The 18581-nt window shown below is 39.4% G+C and overlaps 3 protein-coding genes and 1 long non-coding RNA gene across 7 annotated transcripts; 2 read left to right on the top strand and 2 right to left on the bottom strand.

The window, feature by feature from the left end:
- Positions 1–570: 570 nt before the first annotated feature.
- Positions 571–5952, bottom strand: LOC102708645 (U-box domain-containing protein 33-like). Its single transcript, XM_006660938.3, has 9 exons — positions 5599–5952; positions 4985–5109; positions 4594–4706; positions 4062–4166; positions 3572–3941; positions 3326–3457; positions 2671–3141; positions 1841–2575; positions 571–1361 (listed from the first exon to the last, which is right to left on the bottom strand). Exons 1-9 carry the CDS (start codon positions 5927–5929, stop codon positions 1173–1175), a joined length of 2571 nt encoding a protein of 856 aa, XP_006661001.1. The 5' UTR covers positions 5930–5952; the 3' UTR covers positions 571–1172.
- Positions 2454–5700, top strand: LOC107305010. Of its 3 annotated transcripts, none has more exons than XR_001551111.2 (7): positions 2454–2542; positions 3034–3082; positions 3255–3532; positions 3613–3738; positions 3812–3981; positions 5095–5532; positions 5620–5700. It is a non-coding gene; the product is annotated as an uncharacterized LOC107305010 (long non-coding RNA). The 3 variants fall into 3 exon arrangements; XR_005812432.1 differs by having other exon boundaries at positions 3255–3738; positions 5095–5231; positions 5448–5532; XR_005812431.1 differs by having other exon boundaries at positions 3255–3738.
- A 2569-nt stretch (positions 5953–8521) lies between the features above and the next one.
- LOC102708365 lies at positions 8522–10425 on the bottom strand. 2 transcript variants are annotated; one of them, XM_015841084.2, is made up of 4 exons: positions 10291–10425; positions 10091–10181; positions 9268–9380; positions 8522–9128 (listed from the first exon to the last, which is right to left on the bottom strand). In XM_015841084.2, exons 2-4 carry the CDS (start codon positions 10170–10172, stop codon positions 9048–9050), a joined length of 276 nt encoding a protein of 91 aa, XP_015696570.1. In that variant the 5' UTR covers positions 10173–10181; positions 10291–10425; the 3' UTR covers positions 8522–9047. The 2 variants fall into 2 exon arrangements, with proteins under 2 accessions (XP_015696570.1, XP_006661000.2); XM_006660937.3 differs by having other exon boundaries at positions 10280–10423.
- A 61-nt stretch (positions 10426–10486) lies between these two features.
- Positions 10487–17800, top strand: LOC102719146 (cleavage and polyadenylation specificity factor subunit 2). Its single transcript, XM_006661508.3, has 18 exons — positions 10487–10711; positions 11649–11817; positions 11948–12044; positions 12118–12244; positions 12312–12427; positions 12796–12890; positions 12960–13111; positions 13502–13559; positions 13622–13729; positions 14181–14433; positions 14525–14706; positions 14887–14982; positions 15076–15174; positions 15572–15703; positions 15913–15957; positions 16463–16627; positions 17079–17153; positions 17368–17800. Exons 1-18 carry the CDS (start codon positions 10563–10565, stop codon positions 17464–17466), a joined length of 2217 nt encoding a protein of 738 aa, XP_006661571.1. The 5' UTR covers positions 10487–10562; the 3' UTR covers positions 17467–17800.
- Positions 17801–18581: the final 781 nt, after the last annotated feature.

Raw genomic sequence — 18581 nt, 5'->3', positions numbered from 1 at the left:
ATTCATTTTCTTTTTCCTGTTTGAAATTAGATATTCAGTTATCCTGGGTTTGTGAATTATCATCGCAGTCTTTTTCCCCTGAAAAGGCACTAGGATGAGGAAATCCCACTTGATATCTCTTTCCTAAAAGTAACTTATTTGAGAATGCAGAGTAGTCAATCAACAGGAATCCAACAGTTATATCAGTGCATAACTTTCCCTTGCTTATTCTCAAGGGCAGGACATATGTCTTCGGACGATCCGGCAAAAAAGGGCAGGGCATATAGAAAGTATAATAAAACTGTTATGCCACAACAGCAGTTTTTCCTGTAAAATCACACATACATTGTTAATGTCTGAATTGCCCACATTGCTAGAGATCATCCATGATAATGGCCTTTTACTGCTTAACCATCTGACTTTTGAATGACCCTTTGCAGTTTTGCCGCCGTGCTGCAACAATTTTCTAACTTTGCAAAATGACAGAGGTAAAATAAGCATTTTTTGTGGGGCAGCCCAGACTGGGCTTAACCGATTTTCATTAAGGTTAGAAGCATGTGCAGTGTGGGTTTTACAAACTCAGCAGAGTTTGCTGAGTCCGGCAAGAGCCGGGGCAAAAATAAAGATCAAAAAGGAAATAAGCTACTCCTCACAATATTTGAAATAGCCAGCCTCCGTCGAAGTGACGATCTCGTCTCTAATTTCATTGAACACTTGCGTTGCTGACTTCACTTTGTTTTCGAAAATTCTAGCGTTACGTTCCTTCCATATAAGCCAACAGATCATCGCAAACGCAGAGTCAAAGGATTTTCTGTACCTCTTGCCAAAACATTTTCTTGTCTTCATCCACCAACTATCCAGGGCAGGCCACATTCGCCGGGGACCTGGAATGGCACTAATACCCAGCACTTCTATCGTTCCCAGACCCGGTTGGTGAAATAAGCATCCATAGACAGGTGGATGATCTAGTATCCTTTTCATTCAAGTTGGGCAATACATCTTCTTTGGTGAGGTTACATTGAATGTTCCCAAACGTGTGAGCCTCCTCACAATATGTACAACATTTAATCGTGGACTCCAAAATTTTGGGAAAGTATCAGCTGCTTCAGTTAATAATGTAATTCCCTAGACTATACACAATTTAAACTGTTTTCTTAGCTTAGATACACGATAAAAACAAACTAAATAAAAGGTCATAGTTTCTGTTTCAGTTGCCACTCTTGAATGGCAAAACGAAGGGCGTTGTTAGGAATCAGCTCATGGTGTGTGAGAGTGAGGTAGGTCATGGGGGATATCTTATGCCCCCTTTGAAGCCAGTCTCTTATAGCCTCACCTTCGTATGTGAATCCATCGGCAGCAATATGTGGATCCCTCATGGTTTCCTGAAATAGTGAAAAGATGCTATATTAGTTGAAATTAAAAGTAACATAAACTCAGGAGAAGGTGGTGATGTACCAATCACCTACCCGAAAGCAGGTCACATCCATTTACTTTTAGTTTGTTATTACTTATCTTAGTATTAAGGTGACTAACCTGTTAGGTAATAAATCAGGTAAACACAAACAGCTGTCGGTCCGGCATGCGCCATTACACAGTTTAGGTGCTGCAATTTTGTGGTGACTAAATTATAGATGTTGTAGATAATATACCCGGGAAAAACGAATAATTGTTGGTTTGGCATAATCCATCACTTGATTTAGGTGCTTAATTTCTTTTATTTTTTAAACGTGTCAAACCATCAATAGAGTAATTTCTTATGTACTATACTTATGATGTGCTGGATATTGTTTATGGCATAGATATAAAGTGACAACGATGGTTTGAAATTTCTATTAGTGTACTTCCTCATGATGTAACTGACCTGTGTCATTGGGCAGATGAAAAAGGATGGTGTATCACATTTGTTTGTGTTGTCTGGACAGTTCACCATGGCCTGTAGAACACTCCAGGCTTCCTTGGCAAGATCAGGGCGCTCCTTTCTGTCATACCGGCAACATCTCAGTGCTAGGATTGCCAACCTTTTAGTATACTCAGGTGGCCATTCCCCTGCAGAAGCATCAATTATCTCCTGCAGCATTTCATTGTTCAGAGCTGTCTCTACCTCACTAGGAAGGCCTAGGGGACTCTTGCCAGTTAGCAATCTTAGCAGCACTATTCCAAATGAATAGACATCATACTGTGCCGTGAGCTCCCCTGAAGCAATATATCCTGGATCCATGTATCCTAATGTGCCTTTAATTTGGCTTGTTCGGTGGTAAGGGGTGATGGTGGTGTCTGTCAGATTCAATGAACGAGAGATCCCAAAGTCCCCTAGCTTGGCTGTAAAGTTGTCTCCAAGAAGGACATTATCAGGTTTCAGATCGCCATGGGCAATGCCTTTTGGTTTGTTGGAGTGGAGGAAGATAAGTGCTGTGCAGATCTCAGCAGCAATTCTGATCCGCATTCTCCATGGAAGTGGATCTGTTTGGTTTTTACAACGCAGACGGTCCTCTAGACTCCCGTTTGGCAGGAACTCGTAAACCAAAGCTTTGGCATCCCTGCACACTCCTATCAGGGTCACAAGGTTTGGATGTCTCATCCTTCCCAGAGTTTCTACCTGTAATATATTGCCAAATCACATATTTATACAGTTTTTACTCTCTTTCTCATGTAAATATATAGCCATATACTAGAAGGATGGGTGAAAATTACCTCATCATTGAACTCTTTCTCTCCTGTTACGCCTTCACGGTTGAATTTCTTTATAGCCACAGTGGTATGACGGAGAAAACCTTTGTAGACACTTCCACATCCACCATGTCCAATCTTTTTGGATTCATCAAAGTCATTAGTTGCTTCTGTAATCTCTGTGTAGCTGAACTCCGTCAAGGCAACAGCACCAGTAGAGCAAAATACATTGTTGCAGTTTATTAGGCGCATCTTTTCGGCTTCTTTTACAGCATTATCTTTTTCATGCTGCATCTCTCTTTGTACATGCTGGAGCTCTTCCATCAGAGAATTGGCATGCATAAGCTTTCTCTCCAGTTCTACTCTTTGCTCATTTGCCTTCTGCAGCTCATTACAGATCTGGAGGTGCTCCTTTTCAAGACGAGCCTTTTCTCTGGTTAGTCTTTCCTCTACCTCATCTTTTCCTTTACAGAGTGAATTCTCCCGTGCTCTAAACTGCAAGAAAGCAGTTTGCAATTTAGATACTTGAGAGACACATCTATTATGTAATAGAAAAACTGTATGTATGCACTTCACTAGCACATTAAAGCATCTTTCAAATCGCGTAGGACTGTATTTTGAGGCACAAATGTACCAAAATTATTCATGATGAGAGGGATATGGGGATAACAGACAATACCATCTTAGAAGCTTCAAAAAGATCTCTCTCGGCTTTCTGTCGGCCCTCCAATGCTTCCTTTCTTGATCGCTCTAGCTCATTGCGATCTTGCTGCCATTTCTCAAACATTTCATTCTGTCTGTTAGCTTCAACCTGTAAATCATCAAGGTTTGATATGAATTCAGTACTTGTCCCTTCCTTACGTGAAGAAAAGGTGCACCCACGAAGGTATCTCTAGAGATTTCTGTCCAGTCCAGTATAACTTACCATGGAATGCTGATGCTCTTCAGAACTTGAGATTGAAACAGGTCCTGATGATCCATCATCCATAATGTCCAAATCCTTCAGAGTTGGCGAGGACACTCCATCGCTTTGATGTCTGGGATTCAGAGAGGAACCTTTTGGTGCTACATCAACTGGGTGCCGCCCTGCAGGTGATATGTTCTCCACATCGTTCTCTAAATATCTTGAAGAGGGATAACTAACTGAATTGCACCGTGGAGGCAGGGATTTCTGGAAACCGGGATACGATGATGGCAACGACACTGATCTTGAAGGGAATTCGGGCTGATCTGACAGAGAACTCCCGGAGCTGCTTCTGGGGGAGTCTCCTTTTTCGGCAAACTGATTGGCTTCCCTAAAAGTAGTAAACAATCACAACAACATCGCTTTATCAGGTCAGAATTTTTTTGAGTTCTTCCTTTGGTTAAAATGGTAATTCTATGTACTGGATGGAGGACTGCATAAGCATTCATACCTAGTGCAAGCAAGAGATTCTTTGCAAATATATAAGATCTGGCAATATGGTTTGGCCAGTTGATGTACAGTTCCTGCAACTTTTGATTTTGGTACTTGCCTCTTCCTGTTCGTGAAAGATCCATGATCACATGGAAAACTTTGGATTATACTCTAATAGGAGGATCTGGTCTATAGATAAGGAGATGATAGCTATTAAAACATAGCCTGTTGAGAGTAATGTTATATTATGCTTGCCATTTGCTAAGTAAGAAATATGCAACAAAAGTATATTGCTGTGTTGTTTAAGGAAGGGAAAAATGCATTGTTCCAAAGGAAGTATTTGCTTGTTGTTCTTGATGCCTTTTCCATCAATACTTGTGAGAATGACTGAGACAAACATGACAGATATTTAATCACATCTAAAGACTACAGCATGCTCAGTCTAGAGACAGCTCAGTAGCAGTGATTCATAATGAACAGATGAAGCTTCACTGCAATGACCCCGCCAAAAAAAAGCTTCACTGCAATGGAATAAGGGCATGTTGACCTACACTGAGAAGGAAGATGTTCCCATAACAAGCTTTGTAATATGATGTTTATCAATAAACTCAACAATGCCGTTTGCAACATTGTTCTTCTCTATCACCAATGTTTCAGCTTGCACCTGCAAATTTGGTGATTATGCTGAGATGACAAAGAATGGGAACATCTTCTGATTTGCATAAAGGATATAAAATATTGTATTCAATTCTGTATTTTGATGTTCTTATTCAATCCACTTCATCAGAACAGCCATAAATCTTAACTGGTCTAGGCCTGATACAAAATGTGGTTAAAATAGCGATTGTTTTCTTTCCAGAAATTGATCCCAAGCTGACTATAGTTCAGTTTGTTGAAAAATAAAATTCCCATTCCTAAAACCTGAGTGAGTACTTATCTGACCTTTGGAAATACTTTGCAGTAACTCAGGTACTGGTCTAAAAGTTTGTTCATATCATCCTTCTCAATCGTTCTGTATGCCTTGAGCTCCTTTTCTTCTAGCTGTTTTGCAGGAACCTTACACAACCCTGCATGTATGGCAACATCGCAGGAAATCATGAGGAGCAGATTTAGTTTTTGTTTTCTCTTTTGGCAGCGCAACATGTAACACCAAACAAATTATTTCCTTTTTTCTGCGGGAAGTAAACAGGTATATCTGATGCCTAAGAAAACAGGGGAGAGCTTTGTATAATTATTTGGCAGCAAGTTCGATTAATGCATAAAAATCTAATTGACAGAACACTACTTTGATTATTTTTAGGTTGATATGTATCATTGTTACCGGGCAGTCTTTTGAGAAGCAAAGGGTATGAAAAAAAATCTAACAAGATCAAATGTGTGTTATTCTGTTTTCACTCTTGAACAGATGAAGGTGTGCTTTTGAGAAGTTGCAGAGAAAAGCAGAAGAGTGGAAAAACAACCATGTTGCTTGCTACGTACTTGCCTACGTGGTATAGTTATCATCCTTATTAGTGTTATTGAATAACAAAAGAAAAGGGCAAGTAGAAATTACATACCGCTCATGATTCTATCTGCAGGCTGGTGGACATGCAGCAGCACAAGCTTCTTGACATCACTCTGCTGGGGCTGGAGCTGGAGCTGGAGTTTACTAGCTGCCCACTGGATGTTGGCCTTACCGTCCTTCAAGTCTTTGCCAACTGCCACGTAAATCTGTCCTCCGCCATAGCCGCCGCCGCCGTCGTCCTCCTCCTCCTCGTCGATTTCTCGAAGGCTCCGGCTGCCGGTGCTTCCTCCGTGCACCAACATCCTCTCGAGGCCAGGCAATGACTGGGGCAGCAATGGTGATGATGATGACGGCAACGAGGAGCGAGCACTTGCCACAGCCATGCGCAAGACCACAATAAGAAGCAATGAACTGGCTGGCTAGTCAGGAGAAAGAACAAGTTTGCTTGCTTATTGTAGTTTACTGCTGCTGCTGCGGCGGCGACCGCGACAAACAGATAAAAGCAAGGATGAAGCAACAAAAGGATCGGATCTCTCACAAAGGCGCCTTTTGGCTTTGCCTGTACGTCGTCTCGCAACTTATATACTACTGCAACTCACCTAGCCATTGCTTCTTCAGCTCTTCGACAAAATAATTAAAAGAAATATCTATTAAATCTACCGTAGTACATTGTAGGATATTATTGATTGTGAGATGAAGTTTTGGGATCCGGGGAAGTTTCCTGCAAATACCCTTCCTTCTATCTTAGTTCTTTTTTTATCTTCTCTCTTCAGTCAACAATAGGACGACGTGGATTTGTCCTGCACAGCTGTTAACTTGGAATATACCTAGCTTGCTTGTACTCTTGCTCTAGCTAGCTGTGCTCCCTTTGAAAAGATCTTGCAGTCTTGAAGAAAACTCCTGCCTAAGCTAAGGCTACGTTTAGTTTTCAAAAACTTTTTCCAAAAACATCGTATCGAATTTTTGGATATTTAAATGAAGCATTAAATATATATAAACATTAAAACTAATTACACGGTTATGGAGGAAACAGTGAGACGAATTTTTTAAGACTAATTAGGACATGATTAGTCATACATGCTACAGTAACCAACATGTGTTAATGACGGATTAATTAGACTCAAAAGATTCATTCGTGGTTTCCAGGCGAAATCTGAAATTTGTTTTATAATTAGATTACGTTTAATACTTTAAATGTGTGTTTAAAGTTTTGATGTGATGTTTTTGCAAATTTTTTTTGCAAACTAAATAAGGGCTAAGATTTGCCTCTACTTGTTCTGTTAGCAATATGAAAATGGAAGACTTTTGGTGTGCTTAATCCTATGTTGGGTGAGGTCAACCATGTTAGCTGCTTAATGGAATATTATTGTACTAATGTAGTACTCCGTAGTACTATACAGGTTTGTGAAATTAACTCACAATATATATGATTCCCTGATGTATAATTATATATGCTTCTTCAGTGTCAGCATATCTTGATGGAATGAGGCAGATGGTATATGCGATAGCGATACTTTCTTGTCTCTTATGTGCAGATAGCAGGGTACATTGAAACCTTTTTTTTTTCTTTGGAACGGGTATATTGAAATTGAAGAATGCTTCTTCCTTTTGTTCTGTTCATTACTAATTCATCATGAGTTAATTAATTGTTTAATATAGCACTAGTACAACACCTTAATATATATATATATATATATATATATATATATATATATATATATATATATATATATATATATATATATATATATGTTGGATCTGCGTTGGTTGAACTGATAAATTAATCACATACAAGCTTGGACCCTACCGGTATCTACAAGATGCATAAGGTATATTCGACCAGGTTCGTCAGTCATCACGGTCATCACTTTGTTTGCTAGTTGATAAAGTCTAAGGAAAAAAATCGCTGCATTGAATAAATTGGATCGTCGGTTAAGTTACACGGTCAGTCAGTCTGAGTCAGTCATATGCATGCCTATTGCTAAGTATAATGGTGATCCTTATTAACATTGACTTCTAACAACCTGTAACACCAACGGACTCAACTACATTTCACTGGATATTACATGAGCCTAGCTAGCTTAGTCCATCTGTTGCATAGATTTTCTTCACTTAATTTGCCATATATGCATACATTTTTCTTCCTTCACTTTCAGCATAACTATTTTACTCTTTCAAAAGTGGAATTGGTTTGTGCTTATCTTGGAACATGTACGGCAGGATCGTTATCAGGCCGGCTTGCTAGAATTCAGTGACTAGTACTGGCAGTTGTCACGTTCTGCTGAAATATATGCAACTGAATCATCCCTTCGCTGACTGGCCAGTCATGGAGCCTTTCGAGTAACAGTACTGGAGAAGAAAGAAAATGATGAGTGAATTTACGACTTCAATTCTCATCTAAACAGTCCAAGAATGCATGTGGACAGTCAGTCCTATGCGTACCTTCTCTACACAGGTACACAATATATATTACTAATTGATCCATTTCAAATCACCAACCGATATACATGTCACACATTGGATGCCAAAACAAGAACAATGAAGAGTTACAGTCAGCATGCTTGGATGGTGATGCAACGAGTGAAACGAGGGCCCCGCTAGGAGGGATGATTGTTTGGTTTTTTTATGAAAAAATATAAATGACATATTGTATATGAAAAATAATTTAAAAATAAAACTTTTATATGTATATACTTAGTGATCTCAAAACCAAAATTGAAAAATAAACTTTGGTGAATTTTTTTTGATAAAACCAACATTTTTCAAATTTTGATAAGTTAACTTCTCACTAACTTCAGAAAGTCACCCAAACAATGCTATCTCGTAGTAACAAACAGGTAGATGAATACACATGAACTTCTAAACTATATGGATTTCTAGAATTTTATTTATATATATGAGCTTCTTAGTACATTATTTTAAATATATTTTTAACTTTGTCGTTGTTAATTCATTTATTTTTATATCCCAAACAATTATCACAAATCATTCATCCATCTAGCCATTGAGCACAAAAGAATACACTGCATCAAATCGGTTTAGTTTTTTCCAAGGTACACCCACCGCTAACACGAATGATCCCACCAGTTCAATTCATCCACCTCCTCCCGTGACCAATCCCACAATCAACTCTTCCTAAACCCCTTTCCAAAAGTTGCCAAACACATCCTAAATCCTTAACCTGTTATCATTCTTTGAAGAAGATAACATCTTGGTAATGGGTAACCACCTCCCATAGCTGATAAAAGTAACGGACTATATTTACAGCAGCCAACAATCACACATCCAGGCCCCAGCAAGAAGCTACATGCTTTTCACACCCAAAACCAATAAACAATTGAGCACCCAGGCCACACTGATTATCTATCAATAAGTCTCAAACTACATAGAGCTACTGTAAAAGCGCCCTTCTGTTAACTCTGATACATCTTCACAACTTCAGAAGTCAGGAAATCCATCAAACATCCAAAGCTCCTGTTAATTTCACGCCTTCTACTAAAGCTACCTTTTCCTGCGCTTGGAAGATTTCATCGTCACCGTCCTCGGTGCTTCATCACCCATCTTAAATTCAACATATTGCTCCTACACAAGCGATGAACAAGAAGCAATATTCGTATTAGGTATGCTCCGTTAAAAAATAATGCTGGAAATATAAATCACAGGATTATCGGATGGGATCGCTGTGCTGAGACTTCCATTTTGGAGAACAATTGATACATACCTCCTCCCATTTTCTCTGGAGCTGCAGAAGCTCTTTACAGCATGCCACACACTCAGCATGGTAAGCAGCAGCTAGTTCTTTAATCAAGGCCTTCCTTTTGATTATTCCTATCACTTCAAAACATCACCACATAATGCACAAGAATGTTCTGATAAGTGATAAATATTTAACATGTGATAATATTTGGTAGATTTTGAAGCCAACCCATCAATAGAATTCAATATATCTCTAATACTAGAGGCTACTGTACCATGTGAAAATCATGGAGCGATAAAGCTGACATTTCATAACTTATGAAAATATTGCTAGGTACTACATTGTAGAACACTGTTATATGGAGAATAATAGCACCAAATATACATTCAGAAACCTGGTGTAACACTGTTATAAGGATAAAAATAGCATCAAACATGCATTCATAAGCCGGTAGAATAAGGATACCTGCTCCAATCATTTATAGACAGTCAAAATTTTTGGAAACGTCCGGATAAACTGCGACGTTGGGTTCTAAGGAACTAACATCCTATGCACACTAATTCAGATAACTTTAAGTAATGGTGATCTGAATTAAGTATCAGGGTGCTAAGAAAAATGAGGAGGACATGAACATGGCATTTGATAGAATCTCTGCGCATTTGTAGTTGCGAAGATGCTTGTTTCCTGTAAGTTTTCCAATCTGATTCGTGATTTTCAAACACTAGACCCTCTGAAGAAATCAGTACCACCAAATACTAGGAGTAACCTAACCGAGAGCACGAACGATAGGGGGAAGCAAATCAAAGCTGCGTGAGAGAGAGAGAGAGCTGAGAGCTGAGACCCTTACTTCGGCTGGGATCGAAGTGCTGCTCCTCGGCCTTCTTGTCCCCGTTGGCCTTGGGCTCGCCGCTGCCGCCGGCGCCGTCCATGCGAAGCGACTGATGTGGACACATATCGCCGCAGTTAGGGCTTTGCTTAGATCCAACCAAAAAGGCGAGAACACAGAGAAGGGGAAGGGAGCGGAGCGGAATACTACAAGAGAGTCACCGGCGATGAGGGGGCATCTGGGATCCTCCACGTATTGGGCTTCCTCGCTTGACTTCTAGATCGCCGGCGACGAGGTGGACTCACTGGCCGGAGACGGAGATGACCGTGGCAAGCGGCGAGTGGAGTCGAGAAGTGAAGTATATGGGCCTCAGCCCGGCCCATTTACACACAATTTTGCATAAGCTTTAGCGTAGCGGCCCAACTGCACACTTCAACTCGAGCGTCCGAGCGGAACTCCACCCGCCGCCGCCGCCGCCGGCGAAGGGGATCGGATGGGGACGTCGGTGCAGGTCACTCCGTTGAGTGGAGCGTACGGTGAGGGGCCCCTGTGCTACCTCCTTGCCGTCGATGGCTTCCGGTTCCTCCTCGACTGCGGCTGGACCGACCTCTGCGACCCCTCCCATCTCCAACCCCTCGCTAGGTACCCTCTTGCTCGGCTTCCGCCGCTTAATTTGCTGCTTGTCCTATCGTCCCTGAGGCCGACTCGTCAGTTCGGATGGGGACGCCCTGCTCGTTCAATCGCCTACACTTGGAGAGGGTGAAGGATTCTCTGTATCCGCTGTGGATTTGGCACTTGTCGTGTCTTTGGATTTTCTGTGAAATGAATGAGATAATCCGCTTAGGAGATTGATTGCTTCAACTGAATTGTCCACCAGCTGTTTGGGTGTGCTTGTGCGTACTCAGGCTTGCTGCATGTTGGTGGGTCGGTGTGCATGAAGGCATATACATTTCTACATCGTGGTTGTGGAGTACTTGCTGATGTGTTGTTTATGTATGACCTTAATTCTCATGTGCCAAAGATGTTGCTCGAGTTTCCAAACCATGCTAGCGCTTCCTGTACAAGTTACACCATACGTGGATGTTTGATGGTGTGATAAACTAGAGCTACACATTGCTTCTGAAGCTTGTGTGATAATGGGGAACATTTCATGTGGTTATGGAACCTTCAGTAATTGCTTTGATTTGCTTAAATGGTAACTATAGGGTGCCATAATCAAGGCAAATTTTGGACTACCTGTAACAGCAGTCTGTTTTCAGGTTGAACTCCGACTCATATTTATATTTATTTTTCTATGGTGTATAAACTTATTTATGTTCTCGTTCCTGAATCGTTGAGGTTTTGTTTGTCTCACCAGTTTGATACTTCCTCAATATCATGCGGAAGTTCCTTTTAATATCCCGTAATCTTTGTTGTTCGATTGTTCAAATTACATGTCTTTAAAGATTGAAGGGAATGCTTCCACATGTTTCTTTTCAAAATCCACTTATAGGTTACGTAAAAGGCAAACACTTCATGCTTTTTCATCCAATGAATATTATTTATGAACTTTGAATTTGATAGGTAATATTTTTTACAGGGTTGCGCCCACCATAGATGCAGTTCTTTTGTCTCATGCTGATATCATGCATCTTGGAGCTTTGCCCTATGCTATGAAACATCTCGGACTATCTGCACCAGTATATGCCACAGAACCTGTATTTAGACTTGGCATTTTGACCTTGTACGATTATTATCGATCAAAATGGGTAAGCTTTTTGGTGTCCATTATTTTCATGGTTGTGCAATTATCTAACCACATCAGCTCCAGCTAACGGAAGTACTCTATCTGTTTCATAGCATATAGTGGATCTAACCATTCTTCATTCTCCTTTGCAGCAAGTTTCAGATTTTGACTTGTTTACTTTGGATGATATTGATGCTGCATTCCAAAATGTTGTTAGATTGAAATACTCACAAAACCACATTCTGAATGGTTAGTAACAAGCTGTTGATGTATATCATTTTACTGGCTAAACTATATTCCCTTACATACTATTTATTGGCAGATAAGGGTGAAGGAATAGTTATTGCTCCACATGTAGCTGGGCACGATTTGGGTGGCACAGTATGGAAGATAACAAAAGATGGGGAGGATGTTGTTTATGCTGTTGACTTCAACCATCGTAAAGAGAGGTTACATCCTTCATTGTCATTTTAACATTCCCTTTTAGTAAATAATAACAGTAATGTGCTTTTCCAGGCATTTGAATGGTACTGTTCTTGGATCATTTGTACGGCCAGCTGTTCTGATAACTGATGCATACAATGCCTTGAATAACCATGTCTACAAAAGGCAGCAGGATCAAGATTTCATTGGTACAACACTGGACATGCTATTATCATCTCTCTCTCTTTTATTTTCAGATGTATTCAGTTCTAGCATTACTCCCTATCCACACTGTCATGGCCGCAGCTAACAGCTCATTCTCATTTTGTTGGCAGCTCATTTTTACTTATTTTTTCTCCACACAAGTACTACTGATTTGTACTCTTCTCTTTTCCAAATTTGCAACTTGGACATAACTTTTTTCGTTGCTTATTTATTTTGTCTTGTGACGCATGGTTGAGTGCAATAAGCAAGTACTAGTATTTTAGACTCCAAAATTATGTTACCTTGTATATCATTTGTTTTAGCTACTGTGTGGGAAACCTCTTGATGTTTACGTGCACCATGTTTCATGCAGATGCATTGGTGAAAGTTCTAGCAGGTGGTGGTAGCGTGTTACTGCCTGTTGATACAGCTGGTAGAGTGCTTGAAATTCTTTTGATATTGGAGCAGGTGAAATCTTTTACTCTCTTATCCTGTTATATCAATAAAATACTCACCTTTTGTCTTGATTTACTGCAGTACTGGGCTCAACGGCATTTGATCTACCCTATCTACTTTCTGACAAATGTATCTACAAGTACTGTTGATTATGTCAAGAGTTTTCTTGAATGGATGAATGATTCAATCTCAAAGTCTTTTGAACACACTAGAGACAATGCCTTCCTATTAAAGTACAACTGATTCTTGATACTTTCCTTTTTTTCAGTTCATTGTTTTGTTTTATTTTATGCATATTGACGCTTGCCATGTGTTGCAAGCCTGAAGATTCATGATGCCTAACCCATGTTTGGGGGCAGCTTATTATTTTGTGATTCAATAACCCAATAGACATGTTTCCTCTATTACTTTCTTTGTATGTAGTCACATTTATATTTTATCTCATTGAGTTGTCCTGTTATTACTATTAAATACTGCATTATCATAGCCGATTCAACTGCCTCTTTTCCTGAAGCAGCAGTATACTATTATTTGTTTATAAATTTCTTACAAATTTCTCTTAAGAACGATTTTATATGATTGTTTTGCTTAGTTCTACAATTTCTGTTTTTTCTATGTTGCAGAAATGTCACACTGATAATTAATAAAGATGAGATTGAAAAGCTGGGAGATGCACCAAAGGTTAAAGTAACATTTATTTTCTCCATACTGTTGGAAACGTGAAGTTGACAAACATTTTGCAGGTGGTTCTAGCATCCATGGCAAGCTTGGAGGTTGGCTTTTCTCATGACATATTTGTTGATATGGCCAATGAAGCGAAGAATCTAGTACTTTTTACTGAGAAGGGGCAGGTAAATCCACATCTACAATCTGTCTAGACGGTTTACTTCTTTCTCAGCACATACATTCGGTAATTAGCTACATAGGGACCATTATAGCTTCAAACATGCAAGTGGCCAGTAGTCCAACACCTTGTCAACACTTATTTGAAACCCTGGACATGAGTGATCTATTATTTATTCATTAAACATAGAAAGAACATAAGTTGAAGGGGCCTTAGCAAATTAAGTGCTACAGCCTACATGGAAACTTTTAAATTTTGTGTAAATGAAATGAATCAAATGATCATGAACCCTAACTTTCATCATGTTAACCATACACTCTCTTCCTTCATGTTCCATGATTTTGTGTATTTTCAAAAACTGGTTAAACATTTCTATTGTTCTCACTCAGCAAAAGGATTATAGCATCATATATCTATGTTTTACAACTATATCTAATTACAATGTATGCCCATTCCAGTTTGGGACACTGGCTCGCATGCTCCAAGTAGATCCACCTCCAAAAGCTGTAAAGGTCACTATGAGCAAGCGGATTCCTTTGGTTGGTGATGAACTGAAAGCTTACGAAGAGGAACAAGAGCGGATAAAAAAGGAGGAAGCGCTTAAAGTTAGCCTCAACAAAGAGGAGGAAAGGAAGGCTTCTCTTGGCTCAAACGCAAAGGTTTCTGATCCCATGGTTATTGATGCAAGCACATCTCGAAAACCATCCAACGGTATAAAGGCTGCACCTGTAAGACCTTTACAATCTGATGCAATATATTATATGTGATTTAACATCCCTTCTTGGCTGTGTGGTTCCATCAGCTGGTTCACAGTTTGGCGGGAATGTGGATATTCTCATTGATGGATTTGTTCCTCCATCAACCAGTGTTGCTCCAATGTTTCCTTTCTTTGAAAATACTTCTGAATGGGATGACTTTGGTGAGGTTATCAATCCTGAAGACTATGTGATGAAACAAGAAGAAATGGATAATATTTTGATGGCCGTAAGTTTGCTTATGTACTTCTATTACCATTTTACTATGCAACCTTTGGCAGGTGGTTTCATTTTGACTGGAGCATATCAGCCAACTATTTGTTTTCTTTATTGGAACCTGAAATAAACTTGAAATGTTGATAAAATAAACTTGAATGTTAATGTTTCATTCTGCATGGATTGTTTTCAGGGTGCTGGGGATGGTATGGATAGTAAGCTTGATGAGGGGTCAGCACGCCTACTCCTTGATTCTACACCCTCAAAAGTTATTTCGAACGAGAAGACTGTAAGTTTCTTTCCATTTACTTCATTTTCTTGATCTGTTCATATGTTTCTAAAATGTCCATTACATTTGTTTGATTGTGATCAACATTTTTAGGTGCAAGTCAAGTGTTCATTAGCATATATGGACTTTGAAGGTCGGTCTGATGGGCGTTCTGTAAAATCTGTTATTGCTCATGTGGCCCCACTAAAACTTGTAAGTTCTGGAAACACCCTTCATTTAGCATTCATGATTTTGAATTTATAATTTTTGACTCATGATCTCCTTTTTTGGATCATATATTTCTCACGTATATGTCTTGTCTGTTTCCAATAAGAACAGTTTGGAAATCCCTGAAGGCCTGAATCTATTTACTGACTATTACTGATGTACTTGTGCTATGGAAACCAAAGATACTAAACTATATGGATCAGTTTTTACATTTCCATTTATTTCTGGAGGATGAACATGCCATTACATAACTTCTTGCAGTTTTGTGATTTAGTCAGAATATTATTTGAGCGGCAATTGCTATGCTTGTGACCAATGCCTGCGGCCTGCATTGAGTGGTAGAAAATGGTAGCACATAATGAAGCCCTTGTCACATTTTCAGGTTTTGGTTCATGGATCAGCAGAAGCTACTGAGCATTTAAAAATGCATTGTTCAAAGAACTCAGACTTGCATGTTTATGCTCCCCAGATAGAAGAAACTATTGATGTGACATCAGATTTATGTGCTTACAAGGTCTGTGTAACATTTATGTTAATTGCCAAACTCTTTTTTAAGTGTGATAGCGGACATTGTCTGATGTTATGTCCAATTCTTATCTGATGGCTTCAACAACGTGAGGCAAAATTGAATAATTGCCATTTACCAAGCACTTTTACTGCACTATCATTGTATCATCTATTTCCATACATGCACAGACGTCTTCACTAACTTTGTAATTTCAGGTACAACTCTCAGAGAAATTAATGAGCAATGTTCTTTCTAAGAAGGTATGGGCATTGCGTTCCTCCACTATTAATGTACTTTATCCTTCTAATGGCCCTAATAAGTTTCCTTGGTGTGGATGCTATCAAATGATATAAACTTGAAACAAATTAAGCTATCAAACTAATGCTTAGCTTGTAAAGTGAAACAGATTCCCAGGATCCCTCATGTTTCAGTAGTGATAAGATTATAACATGAAAAGCAGAACCTGTTCTATTGTTACAGAATGTAAATTCATGTGTATATGAACGACCGAGGTCTTTCTCATAGGATTTTCAGAAAGGATTGATTTCCTACTTGTTACTTGATGGTCCATTCTATTGCCTAGTCCGTTGAATTTGTTATCAGAATAAGAAGCCTTTCATGACAAATTTGGTTGTGATCACCAGATAACTTAATCCCGTGATTACTGTTTATTCCCATATGGCCTTTTTTGGTTAGTTTGAAACTGCACGTTGTTGTTATGAATTATTAGCAGTAAGAAAGCGCTAACTTTGGCACTCTCTGCAGTTGGGTGAGCATGAAATTGCATGGGTGGATGCAGAACTTGGAAAAGCAGATGACAAGCTTACTTTGTTGGCCCCCTCATCAACTCCAGCAGCCCACAAGTCAGTTCTTGTGGGTGATTTGAAATTGGCTGATTTTAAGCAATTCCTGGCAAATAAAGGTTTGCAGGTATTGAATCTACTGGTCCTTAACGTTTTAGTGCTGAATGACCATGAGGATTTTACTTCCCTTTTAGGATTATCCTATGAAACATAGTGGGATAAAATGTGTAAATAAGAGAATATTCCCTGATAGAGTTAGCAACTGATACTCCTCACACGCAGAACTGTTAGATGGCTCTACTTAGTACACTTTAATATGCATGACTTACAGTGTCATAGTTGGTATGCCAAAATTAACAAAACAGTAACATGCTACTCCCTCCGGTCGAAAATACTTGATGTTTCTGACCAGAGAAATGACCTGATCGGAGATTTGTTTTGCTGTCGGAAACGACATATAATATTGACCTTAGGGAGTAACGTAGAAGCAGGTGTTAACCAGGCTGTAAGCATGACTAACTACGCTGTTGATACATTCTGAAACCATTGAGATTCAGAGCTAAGGAAATTTCTTGCAGGTTGAATTTGCTGGTGGTGCTTTACGGTGTGGCGAATACATCACACTGCGCAAGATTGGTGATGCTAGCCAAAAGGTAAGTACTGGTGAAGTAGCATCCATTTGGGCAGTTTGTCCCTGTGAATATGTTATTGCCAGGCTTTGGTCTGCTGCAGCTGTTCAAGGACAGCATGCTGAACCGATTTCTCATTCTACTCTTGAAAACGGTTCGGCGAGAGCACTCGCAAAGGTTTATGGTAGGTTTGGCTCGTGCAAGACTGACACGGGCTATATGATATGCACTGTTGCAGGGTAGCACAGGTTGTCAGCAGATTGTGATCGAAGGACCACTGTGTGAGGACTATTACAAGATCCGTGAGCTTCTTTATTCTCAATTCTACTTGTTGTAATGGAGTGCACTAATTCTAGGTTGCCCTTCCCTATCGTTCGTCGTGCTGATGTTGTTGTAATATGGTAAAACGAACGAATGGCAGTGGGAGGAGCCGTTTGTCAATTTGTTCCCAGTTGTACTCGTTCGCAGGATCTGAGCCCGAGAATATGCTGTCTGCTGCCATCCCGAAAGTCCAGATTCAGCTTAGCTGTATTAGAGAGTAGAGAGACCCAAGAGCAAGAGGACAGAAAGCTTAGCTTTGCTGATGACAAATTCCGTTACATTACACTATTATTATGTGTATGTACCCATATATTATATTGCATAGTAGATAGCGGCTGATGTTGACTTTCTTCTGCTTCTTCGTGGAGACACTGCTGGGCTCTTTCTTGCTAGTGTTATACTACGCGGCTGTTTAGTTTCCAAAAATTTTTATTTAAAAACATCACATCGAAACTTTACACATAAATAGAGTATTAAATACAGATAAAAAAACTAATTGCATAATTATGTGAGAAATCGTGAGACGAATCTTTTGAACCTAATTAGTATATAATTAGCCATAAGTGCTATAGTAATCTACCTGCGCTAATGACGGACTATAGGCTTAAAAGATTCGTCTCGCAGTTTCTATGCCAGTTGTGAAATTCGTTTTTTCATTCGTGTTCGAAAACCCCTTCCGACATCCGATCAAACGTTTGATGTGATATGAAAAAAAATTTATTTCACCAACTAAACACCTCCTATATAGGGATGGCAATGGGTAAATACCCATCGGGTATTGTTATCCCATATCCATACCTACTAGTAAAATTTTGTACCATTAAAATACTCATAACCGTCACGGGTAAAAAAATTTCACCATATCCATACCCTGGGTAAACCTTATCCGTCGGGTCACCCATATACCCGTAAAAGTTCAAAACAATCTAAATATCACGGTTTCCATATAGTATATTGCATAGACGCTAGATACTTAGGACATCACGTATTCATATAGTGTGGTGAAAAAGGTATGAATGGTTTAAATACCTATGGTTTTGGTTAATTAGACTAGGCTAATTTGATATTAGGGCATGACATGAATTTAGACTTGCGGGTATATATTACCCATGAGTAAACGGGTATGGGGAT

Source organism: Oryza brachyantha, chromosome 9, assembly GCF_000231095.2.
Source record: "Oryza brachyantha chromosome 9, ObraRS2, whole genome shotgun sequence".
Lineage (NCBI taxonomy): Eukaryota > Viridiplantae > Streptophyta > Magnoliopsida > Poales > Poaceae > Oryza > Oryza brachyantha.
Note: the sequence above shows the minus strand (reverse complement) of the source record. Positions and strands in the feature narration are given on the sequence as shown.

Coding starts and splice junctions, on each gene's coding strand:
- LOC102708365 (XM_015841084.2), bottom strand. CDS start 10,172: ATGGACGGCGCCGGCGGCAGCGGCGAGCCCAAGGCCAACGGGGACAAG. Junction 9,381..10,090: donor GCACTTCGATCCCAGCCGAA/GTAAGGGTCTCA, acceptor GATGTTTTGAAG/TGATAGGAATAATCAAAAGG. Junction 9,129..9,267: donor TCCAGAGAAAATGGGAGGAG/GTATGTATCAAT, acceptor TCGCTTGTGTAG/GAGCAATATGTTGAATTTAA.
- LOC102719146 (XM_006661508.3), top strand. CDS start 10,563: ATGGGGACGTCGGTGCAGGTCACTCCGTTGAGTGGAGCGTACGGTGAG. Junction 11,818..11,947: donor ATTATTATCGATCAAAATGG/GTAAGCTTTTTG, acceptor TCTCCTTTGCAG/CAAGTTTCAGATTTTGACTT. Junction 14,707..14,886: donor TGGATAATATTTTGATGGCC/GTAAGTTTGCTT, acceptor GATTGTTTTCAG/GGTGCTGGGGATGGTATGGA.
- LOC102708645 (XM_006660938.3), bottom strand. CDS start 5,929: ATGGCTGTGGCAAGTGCTCGCTCCTCGTTGCCGTCATCATCATCACCA. Junction 3,458..3,571: donor AAGAGCATCAGCATTCCATG/GTAAGTTATACT, acceptor GATGATTTACAG/GTTGAAGCTAACAGACAGAA. Junction 2,576..2,670: donor AGAAAGAGTTCAATGATGAG/GTAATTTTCACC, acceptor AATATATTACAG/GTAGAAACTCTGGGAAGGAT.